The sequence below is a fragment of the Desmodus rotundus genome, chromosome 12, assembly GCF_022682495.2.
Source record: "Desmodus rotundus isolate HL8 chromosome 12, HLdesRot8A.1, whole genome shotgun sequence".
In the NCBI taxonomy this organism is placed as follows: Eukaryota; Metazoa; Chordata; class Mammalia; order Chiroptera; family Phyllostomidae; genus Desmodus; species Desmodus rotundus.
The window spans coordinates 96,885,541-96,899,928 of NC_071398.1; the positions used below are offsets into that span (position 1 = coordinate 96,885,541).

At 44.8% G+C, this 14,388-nt stretch overlaps 1 protein-coding gene across 9 annotated transcripts in view; it reads right to left on the reverse strand.

Moving 5' to 3' along the window:
• DNM3 (dynamin 3) overlaps positions 1-14,388 on the reverse strand; it is a 381,825-nt gene that overhangs the window by 76,535 nt on the left and 290,902 nt on the right. For 8 of the 9 annotated variants that reach the window (XM_053914860.1, XM_053914861.1, XM_053914862.2 and 5 more), the window contains one exon: positions 10,332-10,443. In XM_053914860.1, the coding sequence (XP_053770835.1) occupies positions 10,332-10,443 (112 nt within the window). Of the gene's footprint in view, positions 1-3,160; positions 3,328-10,331; positions 10,444-14,388 lie in introns of those variants that run through there. The other variant, XM_071220036.1, reaches the window with a different exon arrangement.

Below are 14,388 nucleotides of genomic sequence, written 5' to 3' on the forward strand. Positions count from 1 at the left end.
TTTTGATTTTAGAGAGAGGGGAGGGAAGGAGAAAGAAAAGGTGAGAAACATCAATGTGAGAGAGAAGCATTGATTGTTTGCCTTCTGTATGCACCCCTGAGGACCGAACCTACAACCCAGGCACGTGCCCTGACCCTGTGACACTTCAGTACCTGGGATGATGCCCAACCAACTGAGCCACACTGGCCGGGGCCAGAGAGGGCATCAAATTAAAGATGGAAATTAAATGTCTTTTCTCTAGGACAAAACACGGAGGTGACTTTTTACCTGAAGGGCTCAGTTCTAGAAGTGACATTCTCATTTAATTTGTGCTCAAAAAACAATTTTAAAAAAACCCTCCCTGTTATTATATACATTTGTTCACATTCCCAAAATGGACTCGAAGTCCTAGATTCTGGTCTTTCCGAGGAGGACATTGACTTGGAATCCATGGCCCAGGGAAACCCCTCTAAGGAGGAGGCAGACGCTACCAGAAGCAACTTAGGTATCACTATGCCAACAGAAAAACATTTCCAAAGGGAAACATAACCGATGGGCCTGGAAGGAAATGTTTTCCCACGCAACTGTGATCTCCTCACAAAGGGAAAATTTGCTTTTTAAGGAGAAATAACAAAATATACGTAATTGTTCAAAGAGGAAAGTGGGCTTTGGCGTTCTGTCTCTGGGAGCATTGGTAATGTCAGTCCGAAGGTATTCACTGAGGAGTTTCGAGGACTTAAGTGTACTTTAAAGACGGATGAAACAGATCAACTTTGTGTCACTAAGAAAATGAACAGTAGGGTCGTTCCATACATGTCAGAATAGACTTCCTCATGTGTGTGTGTGTGCACGCACATACTACACGGAGTATGTGAGAAGACGAACCCATTGGTCCTGCTCACCTAAGGAAGCGTTCATCCGGCAGGCTTCACTCCGTGTCTGGTTAGTATCCTAACCAATACGACGCCATTCACTAGATAAACAATCAGTCATTGTGAGTCTCAAATGAATCACTTGTTACATGGGGCTCACGGGTAGAGCAGACAGTGAGTCAGGTACCGTGCCTTGGGGCAACTCAGAACAAGCATTTTGGCACGAGAGGGGAAAGACTCTCCTCCCTTTGCAGCCTGTGGCTCTGGGGACAGCACAGCTTGTACCCCAGTGTTCCCCGTTCATACTGAAATTCTAAGCTCAAGCAAAATAGCCCACAGATGTGCTGCCAGGATTCGAGGAGGCTCTTTCGTGCCAAAGTCCATGCTCGCTATAGTGATCATATTCTAAAAGTATTAACATTATATTTTTCATAAACTATCACTTATTCATAACAGACGCAACTAAAAATTAAGGTCAATAAATACTAGCACTTCCAAAGTAGCCACTCTTCAATTAGAAGCCAAACCGGTAAGCACACTTGTGTCTTTGGCTATCCAACCAACACCCTAACCAGCCCCCAAAGGTCCCCAGAGCATCGTCCCAAGTGTCCACGATGCAGAAGAAGGCTCTGGGAGGGGGCAGCTGGAGACCCAGGAGGGCCCTGTGCTTCATCCTAGGGGCATCCTCAATGAGCAGCAGTTCAGAAGTTTTGAGTTTTATTGCTTATTGAATTACAATTAGTTGAAAATTAGTAAACTCTATTAAACTGAACACTTTATTACCCAGATGAACTTCACTGAGTAAGACACAACACATGGATGACCCCTGCTACGGAAAAGAGTTTTTTGGGGGGAATTTTACAAGTGCCTTTAAGTCATTGGTGAATCACTAGGGAAAGAGGCAAATCACAGAGGCTTCTCAAGTGACCTAAGGGTTAGCAACCCCTCAAAATGTCAGCAGCAGGCTCCCTGGCCTGCCACACACACAGCTTCGCTGTCAGGGTGCGCTCACTAGAACTTCACGACCGAGCCAGAGATGTGGCCCGTGGCAGCGGTACAGACCCAGTCCCCGAGGAATATGAGTAACCGGCATCAGACGTCCTTACTAGTCAAAACCTGAGGTATGTTATCTGGTATAAGAACTAAAATCCTGGGTTTTATATTTTACCCAAATGTTCTTTTCTAATAGTCATAGTGTTAGAAAGATTGTCCTCTACTTTGTGTAAGAAATCTGACCAATTTCATAACTTACCTGCTCTTTCAGAAAAGCAAACGATTCGTGGGCTGAGTTCACCCCTTTGCTCCTGCACAAATGCCTGTCTTGTACTTTTCTGGTATTATTTTTAACTTCATTAAATATTATTACTTGGTATAAATTTATAAAGTGACACATTTTTCAATACCAACCGTCTACGTCAACTTATTCCATAACAGCACATTCCATCCAATTAAACTGCAAGGTTTCCCACATTTGTTTTACATTCTGTATGTATGGCTTATGAATAGCAATTTTGATGAATTCCAGCTGGTTTAAACATGCAGGCAGACCCTGCTATAACAGATTCTTTTCAGTTCTTATTGAATTCAATGAGGTCCATTTTAAGCGGGCCACCTGGTAGGATGAAGCACCAAGAAGTCTCCATAGAACAAAATAACAAACAATCACCCTGCTCCAGTTAGGCCCATTGTCCCCAACTCTGTCGCTCTTACACAATTAAAATCAGCGAGTAGTTCTTACCGTTGGGGAAACTTGGATTAAAATTTAAACAAGCTAGCAGCCCTATGAACTACTAAATTGCTCCTGTGTCTATTATAACAACGTCAAGAGAATCTCCACCCTCATGCACGCTGCCCGGTTTCACGAATCTATCACACACGTTTCAGTCCCCACGCTGCTCCCCACACCCCCCCTTCTACCCAGCTGGAACACATCAAGGGCACAGCGGCCAAGTCAAATGTTGACCCCACCCTCCTCCATCCACTTTAAGGCACCTTCAAAGGCATAGCACTGATCTAACTCTGCTTCACCAGCGCAGCCAGCCACCCTGCGCTTGAAGACTCCGGTTTGGGCTTTTGATAACTGCACGTTCACAGGACAGCTTTGATTTGGGGTCAGAAACTTCGGCGGCCCTGGGTTTCATCAGATCGTTGGCCCCCTCCCGCCAGAGAGTCCTCATTATTAAATCTTCCTAATCTTTGCTTGGTGTCCATCTCCTTCCGTATAACGGCAACTTCTCTGAACTGCCCAATGCCCAACTCTGAAGGTCATATTTCCCTTCCCAAGGGTCAAAAGAGAACAGCCATTACGGTAGTGTAAGTTGTGTCAGCCGTCATTTGCACACCCCATACCATCCGTCACAAAAGACAGTCACTTCAGCGTGCAGGGGGACACCCCTTCCCGGGCACATGCAGGAGGGGGGTGGGGGCTGGAGAGAAAGGAGCAGCCATAGCACAAAGAACTTACTTTGTTGTTCCCCTGAGCATGCAGCCGCAAGGAAAAAAGAAAGAAAGAAATAGGTTAAACATGAATTTATTTTTAAACTAGGTAATTTCCGATCTAGAGCAAAATCAAAACCAATCGTTTAGTCCCTGACACCCTCGGACATACACACAGCACCCAGAGCTCAAGGAAAAGTCGAAGAATCTACCGAGGTTAAGTGAAATCGCACATTTATAACGGCAGAAAATCAAGAGAGAGAGATTCCTCCCTTTCTTTCGACTCAAAATACTTGGAGTGCGGGAACCTGACCAAAAAGCATGGGTTTGAACTGGTAAGGAGTGAACCGTTAGCATGAAAGGCAAAGTATTTAGTATGTCGGCTTGTCCTTTCCTGACAGCCCCTCCTCCGACATGCCAAGCAGTGGAAACTTTCAGCAGCCAATGCATTTTTAAACAAACACTGCATCCTTGGTTTCAAAGAAGGTGGAAAAAAAAGGGCAGCGAGAGCAGAAGGAACAAGTGGGAGGTTCTTGGGAGACAGGGGAAGCAGACCAAGGTCTGACCTCCCTCTGTACCATTCCTTTATTTTGTAAATTATGAGTTTTGTCTTGGGTCAGCACGGGAAGCGCCCACTATACAGTGGGGATGTGGCCAAGATAAACACTGGTCCACATTCGAGAAAATGGGTCTGGGAAGGTTAGTCACAAAAATGTAGTCATTTCTAAAAGGGACACTCTGGATAGAACACAGAGCAGCCAGCAACAGGCGGCGGGCAAATGGGTCTCCTGTTTCCACTGAAGTTGCAAGGGTATGATTTATATCAAACAATTTCACTCACATATGGCTTAAAAAAATAGAGCAGTGATTCATTAGTCCCAGGGCAGCCCGAGTCCTTGCCAGGTCAGATCCCGTGGGGGAGACGTGGTGGGACAAGCAGGGGTCCGATTGGAGCCCTTCTCACAAGGGCCCCAGGAGGAATTTCGTGCTGAGTCGAAGAGAGGAGTTAGGAAGAGCACGTGCCCCTGGGCCGGGGACTGAGTGAGGTGGAGTCACAGGATGGGCTGGACAGCTGGCACTTGGTTTTCAGAGAGGACCGTGGAGGGGGAATAAGACATACAGAGGCCTTCTGGAGAGTGATTAGGCAAGGACTGTGGGAGAGTGTATTTTCTGGAAAACAATGCCAATTGGTGACTCGGAGGAAATGTCTAATTCAAGGACCATCACAGCCATCGTGTTTAATAAAAACATAAATTTAAAGACACTGATAAAGTAAGTGTCGAGAAGCTTCTTGGCACTGTGAGTTACTATGATATAACTGTTAACAGCACTGGCTTATGTGAGACATCAAGAATGAATGGAGGGGGAAAGAGTCTTTTGTAAAAAATATATATATATGCCAACTGTCCAATAAGGCAATAAAGCTCCCCAGGGGGAATTTTATCAGGAGAAAAATTCTATTTTAGAGAATAATGGGGCTCTGGTTCTCCAAAGGAGCACAATATTGCTGAAAATTCCTCAAACAGATGGAATTTATTGCATTCCACAGCGGTGTGGCTTTGATCTAGCAAATCAGTTTCAGGAGTTCCACCAAGAATTTCTGCACGTTAGGGAACGACTGGCTTCCTTGCTCAATGGCAGATGGTTCTCTCTGCAGTGGCAACAGTGATGTCACAGAGTAGGGGCCTTAATCCTCAAAGAGGAGAAATGTACACGTGGAGGACGGGGCGGGGGCGGGGCTCTGCCATGTCTCGTTTCCTTCGATCTTTCCCAACTGTCTATTCTGAGCGCGGCATAACTGTGATGCGTGGGCAACTGTAAATGCTTCACAAGCCCCGCTCTGCTCTGCGCAGCCTCCTTGAGGGTTGGATCCCTGCAGGTGCCTCTCTTGAGGAATAACAAAGACTCTTGGGACTGGGCAGGTCGCTGCCTTGGTGCTGAGCCAGCTGGGTAAAGCCATGTGAGTGGTCATCGCCATAGCAACACATTTTTCTGGGGTCTGTGGCCGTTCCTCGTCTTTCCCTAGAGGGATACAGAGCCTCTCTCCTCTCCTTGCCATTGCCACAGAGGAAAGTCCAGTCTGGGGGGTTATCCAAAAGGGATTTTGGAAGTCCCCAAAAGACTTCATTATAGGATGGTTTCAACCTCCCAAGCAGTCCCTGAAGCATGATGCCCGGGAGAGTGTAGAATCCAGGGGTAAGGTGAGATTCCAGGGCGTTCCACTTCCTACTGCGCATTTTCATCTGGGAGGACGGTCTATCTATAGCACTTGGGTGCTATACTATCTTCCAGGACGACAATGATGTACGTGGCATTGGTGCACCCAGTTCCAGGCGCCGAGAGGATGTGGTGGGTCACTGTCTTCATTTGATCTCGAGGAAGGTTTTATTGTTTTGAGTTGAAAACAGAATAAACAACGCGAGAGAGTTAAGTTGCCTGGGCCACACAGCTAACACGTGGGAGGGTCGGGATTCAAATGGAAGTGGATTTGACTCCAGGTCTACCTCATTTCACTCACACAAAACGTCCCAAAGCGTTTGGAACTCCTTCATGTGTGTGTATCATTTAAGTCATGTTCTGAGTGGACAAAACTGCCAGAAAAATCAGTCCTTTATTATATCACGTTCTGTAGATATTTAATCAAACTCACATTTATTTGTATTCAAACTTCTAGGAAAAGTTTATGTGTGTGGGTCTGTAAAATAACCTTGTAAAAGTGCTTTAATTGTAGTCTGTAACTACTGATACACTCAGACACACACACACTCACCTCAGTCTAATCATTAAAAAAAGTGAGCTCCATTAGAAACATCTTTTACTTTGAAAATGTGTAAAATACTGCACACTTACTTAACAAGGTAAAATTGTCTAGTGCTCATAATTTCAAATTTAATGACCAAAGGAAATAGAAATAAAAAAATAAAATTCTGCTAAATCCAAATTCAGATTTAAATACATTTTTATCACACTGTGGTGGCTCAGAAAGAACCCTACTTTGGGGCTCAGAGAGGTTATGTGTGAGTCCACGGAGGAAGTCAGTGGCACCGTGGGAAACCCAATCCGGGACCCCTCATGTCCGGCTCAGGGCCACACACAACACTTCTCAGATTAGAATTCTACGCTTTGCTTTGGGTCCGGAGAGACGCGGGGACTGACGGGAGTTAGGAAGTGCACACGGGAATGTAGCCGGCCTGTTGCACTTCATACAGACCCTCGCTGCAGTTCTATCCCACTGTAGAGCAATTACTGATCGGCGCCTGTCTTTTCACTAGACTTGGAACCCCCACCAAGTGCGAGCTGCAGCTTTCTGAAATCTGAATCTCCAGCGTCTGCCATGAGAGTGACGGATGAAGGGGAGGAAGGAAGTGGGGGAAGAGGGTGGAAGGGAAGGGAACAAAGGAAAAACCTTGTAGAAAACTGGAAGAGAAATGACCTGCGAGACAGAAGAAACAGGGTGGCCGAATATTATGGCATTAGTGACATAAAGACATTCCATCGTGTAGATGCGACAGAAAAATATGATGGGGGAGAGCATGTTATAAAACGGTGTGGAAGCGTAGCTGAAAACAAAACTTGTCCGAATCATTTTATTCAAACTTGGGTCATTGCGATTTACCTACGTGAAGCCAACCTTATACATTTTGAAAAAAATAATCAATGTAGAATTTTTTTTCAGTCAAAACAGAGGTGTGGGAAGCAGACCCCTCTGAGCCTGGACTCACGTCCGTGTATGACACGTGAAAGCTCCATTACTGGGGTGGCGATCGGCCGATTTGCTGTGGACTCGGTGGTTCATGGGCATGAAAACGACGACACACGGGAAGGCCTAAAACTCACTCAGAGGGCGTCATCCATGACTTGCTTTATCTGACGTCTTCGTCGAGTTTTTCTAAATTAGAAATAACTGTACCTAAAAGTACCCTCCCCCCAAGTCTGTCTGTTCCCAAAATGGAATGTTTACACAAGCGTTCTACGCAGATGGCTTTCAGTAGTTAGCAGGCATCTCGTCATCTGAAAGTCAAGCCATCATGTCACGTAACCTGGGGACCTCTATGGTGCATAAAAAATGCAAATGTTGTTTATGATGAAAACTGAGGAAAGCACTGTTCATGGCCTGCTGCCCAGTTTAATTTCCTGTCGTGTCTTCGGCGTGTAGTAAAAAACCCCTTTGTCTCCATTTCCCAAACAACCGTACCAAATGTGTGTTTCAAAACAAATAAAAATCACGTGAGAAGAACCAAAACGGATTAGGTAGGGTTTGCTTAATCTCTAGATTTGCCTAAAATTGAGCATTCTGTAAAAAAAGAAAAAAGCTAATATTTCATTGAGCATCTCCTTCGTGTAGAACTGCGGACACGTGAAAATCCAGGTTTATAAACACAGTTCACTGAGGAGCAGGTAATTTTGCTTTTCCAAGACACTTTTTTCCCCCCTCACGAGAAAGGCATTACATAATTTCTTTAAATAGCAAACTTGCCTCGTACATTTAAAATAGGTTTCGTTGACAAAATCATGACTTAAGAAAACGTTTTCACAAACATTACAGTTGTATGTATGTAAGGGAGATACACACCCAGAGAGATATTTTACATAGCCAAGCATGTTTAGAAGACAGAGCTAGCATAGAGCATTTATAATTTCACTAGGCTATAATATCCACAGAGTTTTAGGTCTTTCCTCTGCTTGTTGAAGAAAGCAGTCTGTGATGAAATCATCATCATCATCATCACCATCATCATAAGCAAAAACAAGGTGCTTATCTGTGCCCACCCTATTCAATGCTTGTCCTGCATTATCTCATTCAATCCTGTCACCCACGCTATGGGGACTTCCGTCACCTCCACTTTAGAAATGGGAATCTTGAAACATAAAAAGGCTGGGTAACCTGCCCAACCGCCCACAGCACCTGAGCCTATGGAATCTCTACCCGAGAAGTCTGCCGCTGCCGTCTGTCCTTGAACTCACCTGCTCCATCACTTCTCCTAACACCCAGCCATTACGATCGTGAAAAATGTGAATCTTACCGTGTCACTGAACTGGCTCAAAACGCTCTACCGGTGTCCCATCTCACTCAGAATAAAACTCCAATGCTCACCACTCCTTCAGGGCCCACACGGCCTGCCCCTGACCGCCCTCTTGGAAACTGCCACCCCTTCTGTCCTCCCACCGTGTACCCTGGACACACTAGTTTGTTGCTCTTCTAAGATGCTGAGCCGGCCTTGCACGCACGAGTCCTCTGCCACCGTGACCTGCCTTTAGCCTCTCCTGTGGTCAGTCCCCCACTTCCTTCAGGAGCTTGGCCAAATGTCAGCTCTTCCAGGGGCCTTCCCTCATCACCTGGATGACAATACGACCTGCCCTCACTTGCATTGGCTTTCTCTTTGTTTTTAATAGGATGTATCCCTTTCTAAATCACACTGTACAATTAAGTGGTTATTCGCTGTCCTGATCTACGTCCGCTCCTTGGTGGTGGGACCTCGCCGCTCTCCTCTGTGTCCCTGGGGTCTAGCCTGGTGCCTGGAAAAAAAGCCCAGGCTCAACAGGCTTTTGTGGAATGACATGAAGAGAAATTCATCTGGAATGTTTAAAATTTCTACGATAGAACGTTTGTGAAATTAAACACACTACCATCAAGGGATAGGGAAGAGTAATAAGTCATGATTCGAATTCATACATGATTTCTCTAAATGCTTTCTCATGTGTGGCCTGCAGAGTGGCATCCATCTACGCAGGCAAGTGTGCACACAACTCAGGAAGACTGGCCAGCAATTATGACAATCACACACCGGTACCTCTGTGCCTGGTGTCGGCAGGACAGGGTCTGGTTTCACCCCACCGGCAGGGCACAGGGCATGTTGTGGGGTTCACTGTGTTAGGTGCTAACCAGACAAAGGGAGGTTGGGATGGGGTTAAGTGGTCTACGTGCGAGCTAAAAGAACAGCAGTAAGGAGAACATTCTGGCACAAATCCTCAGTCCTTTAGCCCAGAGCTCTGTTAGATTCCAATGTAACCTCAGGGATGCATGCAGGCCTGATTGTCCCCCCCCCAGAGAACCTCCCATTGGCCCACATTGCATCCATATCTCAGACTTACCTTGTTCCTCCTATCTGGGGCCTAGAAATAATCCAACTGGTGCATGATCAGGCCTAGAAACTGATCTAGAGCCCCGTAAGCATCGCACTGGTCAAGGTGGCCTCCCTCACCCCCGAGGCCCAGTTCCAGTATTACATCTGGGGGAGCCTGAGTAGCACAGCAGCTTGTGGGGCGCAGCCAGGGGGCAGGGAGAGGCACTCGGCTGCAGGCTGGGGAATGGTATGTGGACGTGTGTTGGGCTGGGCTTCCGCAGAGTTGAAATGCAGACCCGTCTGTGCAGTATTACATTTTCCAAAGAACACAAACAGAAGGTCTGCTTATTAACTCGAATGAGAAAAGTGTCTTCAAGACACTTGAGGTGTATTAATCAAGGTAAGTGGGGATACCTACCTAATTGTTTTTCTTCTTTCACACAATGACATTAACCAGAGTTTGAAAACAGATGTAATTTTGGAACGGGTACTACAGACATAATGAGAGGAGGTAGATTTTTATAAAAATAAGTACATTTTTAAGAATATTAGTGTTATGATTAATTTTATACACATACTCACTACAAGCAGTTTATAATATATATTGTGTGTGCTGTGACTACATGAAGAATGTTATAAATAAACCACCTGTATTAATACCATAACAACTCTGGAGGAGCATATAAGGGAGAATAAAAATTTAAATTAAGACAAAGCAACCCTCTCTTAGTCTGAGATTACATATCTCATGCTCTATGGCAGACTAGGACATTTCCTTTAACAAATACACTGATCCACTTCTTAAAATATTTAGAAATCTCATGGAGAAAAAAAATATATATATATATAAGCGGAGTATCACGTAAACCTGCTGCACATTAGGTCAAAAGAGAACCGGCTTCTCCCGCGTACGGTGTGTAGAATTACGTTTCCTTAAACATGGTCAACAACTTCAAAATAAGAGATTTCTCCAACTTACTACGGATTTGTCGGGATAGACGCCAGCTCTGAGCAGAGAGGCCTTCCAGCTGTCCACGTCCTCCTGGGAGTCACAGGCCAGCTCCAGGAAGCGGTAGTCTTTGTACACATTCCTGGAGTTCAAAAAGACCCTGCTTTAGTGCTGAAGCAAATTCAGAAAGCTTTTCTGTCTCTGCAGACGAAGGCCCACAGGACGGCCCAGGTGGCTGGTTCCCCCAGTCGCTGGTGGGGGGAAATCACTGTCTTTAAAATTCTCTTGCAAATTCCCATACATAGGCATTATATAATTTTTTTAAGCCCCCCATTAAAGAATTCAGAGTCATCTGTACTGTTGAGCAGGAAGTTGAGAAAATCCAAACGCTCTCAATGGGGCGACCCACTGGGTGCCAATGGAGGGGACGAATTCTAAGGGGAAAGGATTTGCTGTTGCCTGGTAATCAGATCAATTTTCTGAAACTATTTTACGAGGCTAAGTGGCTTAGGAAACTTTAAAATGCATGGCAGGAATCTTACAAACCGAAAAGACGACGCTGGATTTAAAACAGAAACGCTCGTCAGAGTTGCGAGAGGAGAGAACCTTCACCAGCGCTGAGCGGAGTGAAAGGCTTATCAAGTGCATCTTCGCAACGGGGCCAAAGCTACAGTTTTATATTTCTTCTCCTAACAATAAAATAACACAAAAGATGTACCACATGCCCGCTTGAAAAATCTGGAAACTAGGTAAAAGTGAAAATTGTGACAGTCATTCTTGTTTCTCTGTTTACAGATAGCCTTATTTCTTTATACTCTTGTTTCTGCATTTTTCACACAGTTGAGTTTTGTCTGTTTTCACTAATTTTGTGTTCTTTTCATTTCCTATTGCATCACAGTCATCTACGTACACCATTATGTCTTTATACATGTCAAATTATAGTGACAATAATCATTATTATAAATGCATGGTAATTTCCTTAACCTCTTCCTAATATTAGACAATTAAGTCATTTTTTTTGCAATCATAAATAATGCTTAAATGAATATTTTATCCATAAGCCTTTGTCACATTTACTATTATTTTCTGAGAGTAGATTCCTATAGTGACAGGATTGAAGTTACGATATTTTTTAAGACACTGGTTGATACACATTCCAATCACCTTTCCAGAAAAGAAAAATCCAATGTAGACAGACACCCGCAGAGTACAAGACGATCTTCTCTTCCTTCTCTCTCGTTCATGCCTGAGAGCCTCACTCCACGCCCGCACCCAGACGGCTCACCTATTTGTCTGCCCAGTCCAGACCTCTTCCAGACTCACACCACCTGCTGACTTCTCCCCGTGAGCCTCTCAAAGGCACCTTGACGTGAGCGACAGTGGCTGGTGCCTGACTTGGTGTTCCCAGGTCATGCAGCTGCGGTATGACCCAGACATTTTGGGGGGTATCTCAGCCACCTTCCACTCTCTCGTGCCCCTCTTCCACTTCCCCACCTGAAAGCATACTTCCGGTACACTGATCTCCACCTTATTGTCCTCAGTGGCCTCCCATGTCACATGTCCCCTTCATTTTCTTTCATTGTCCTCCCTGAGTCCTCATCATGCTCTCAAGATGTGAGTGGATATTTTTACTCTTGGCCTGAAACACTCTAACAGCTACCTGTGTTTAGGGAAAAAACCACACCCCTGATGGGGGCTGCAAGGCCCTGCGAGGTCTGGCCCACCACCTCCTTCCTCTCCAGCTTCTTCTCACACTCTGTTCACCCGCTCTCTCTGCACAGCCACACTGGTCTTTACCTTCTCAAATGGGCCACCCTCGTCCCCAGGTCTCTGCATATCCTGCTCCCTCTGCGGCTCTCTTTCCTCCCTGACGCACAGTTAACCCCCACTCTGTCTCAGGAATCATCTTCACATCCCGAGATGTCACCTCCCTGACACCCCTACAGGTCGGCTCCTCTTTCACACATTTTTCCTATCCAACGTTTACCTTTCCCCGCGGAGCACTGATCACAGGTGTGGTTTTGGAACTATGTGAGTTTCTTTTTCTTTCTCAGTTACTTATTAATTTTGATAATGTCTGTTTTCCCAACTAGCCTGTAAACAACATTAGGACAGAGACTGTACCATTTTTTTTTGCTCACCAATCTATCCCCCAGGGGATTCTGGGAAGTTTTACACATGTTTATTTCTTGCCATAGCTCTATGCTTGGATTTAGTTTTCCCATTTTGAATTTTTTTTTAATGCTCTTTACTGTTTCCTTTGTGTAGGGTGGGAAACAAACTGCCTTTTTGGCTTCTATATTTTTTAGAGGTTTTCAATTCTACAGGTAAATGATCATTTTTAAGTTTTCCAAATCACTCTTTAGTTCACTTTTGTACATATGAGATTCAGGAGTAAAATAATGATTCTTGACAGACTGAGGACTTTAGAAGCTTTTATGTTCCTCCACTTCCTCTCATGATAATTGCTAACCTATCTACAAGTACTGACCTGGACTGTTTCTGAATTATTGTTTTCACATCTGAGTCTCCTCCCCCCCCCCTTTTTTTTTTACTTTGCATTCGATGTTGTTGCACTCAAGCAATTACTTAGATGGAACTCAAGGTGTAACTTGAATAAATGTTTATCATCAGGCACTTTCCACCTGGACCTCCCCATCTGTAAATCCTTACTCAGGCGCATGTTTTGAATCGGCCTCCGAGTGGGCAGGCTGGCTGGCTGGGATTCTGGTTGGGGCCATATCCACACTTCTCACGTTGATTCGGAGAGGAAGAGCGGATGTTTCTTTCTATTGTCTTCCTGTTTAGCCCTTTTCCTTAGTCAGGGTAAAGCGTACACTGGTCACTCACAGACTTTCAGTGTAGACTCGCTCCACGAGTCTTGTAAAAAGTTGACTGGCATCACTACTTTCCAGGGCTTCTGACACTTCCCACCCCTGTTGTGTATGATTTGTCAGAATAGCAATGGATAGAGAAGGAGCAAAGAGAAACTTCCAATTTTTCACCATCTTAAAAAAAAAATCCCGCTCATTTAATCTGCAGAGCAATCCTGCCAACTTGGTAATGGAGCCGTTTCACAGCTGAGGACACTGAGATCCAGAGAGATTAGCCGACTTTCCCGAGATCCCATAGCTGATAAATGGCACGACCCGGGCCTACCGCAGTCTTGGCACGTGGCCTCCTTAAAACAAAAATGTGTTGAATGAATGAATGAATGAATGAACGAATGATAGAATGCACTCCGACTGTGCTTATTTTTAAAACCACCTTATATCATTTTTTGATAGAATCCTTAACTTTCTACAGAGAATGTAACAAAAAAGTTTAAAGAGGTGAATCACAATAAGCAGAATGAACAATTTCATTTAAAAGTGGGACGTATTTAAAGAAAATGTATCCTCCAAGTATGAAAGTTTATTTTTGGAAAATCTGAAAGATCCTATTTGCTGCTACAAAGCAGACAGGGTAATGGATTATCTTGATGGGATCAAAATTCATCAGTTTTTAATTATCTAATTATTTTTCTTCCATTTAGGTTTCCATTCGGGCATTTCCTCTGCCCAGTGGGTCCTTTAAGATGCAAAGGTACGGGGACAGCCAAGCTGGACAAATGCCACGGAGCTCCTGGCCAGCTGGACGTCACGCGACGCAGAAAGGGTGCAGATCTGAAGAATTCAGCTTTGGCCTGTTCTCAGTGACCTTTCTCCACAGGATTTTCTTTCAGGGGCTCTTCACATGGAAAATCTTGATTTTTTTCCCCCCTCAAAGGATAGCCAAATTCTTGAGAGGGAAAATAATTATCTGGTTGAAACATTAGAAGAAGGTCAGAGACTTCTGGTGGCTTTGGCAGCTTCATTTTTACCCATTTCGAAGCTGCACCTCGGGGCTGAGTCTAGACATCCAAGGAGAGTTGGATGCAGGTTTGAAACACTGACCGAGCTGATTTACGGGAAGTCTCGTAAATTCTGCGCCAGCCGCTTCCAGGTTCTCACCACATGCCGGAGCTGCACAGATAACCCGCAGCAATTTGTACCGACTGCATTTTTTTGTTTAGTCTGTTTCGGCTGCAATCATGCAGATACGAGCT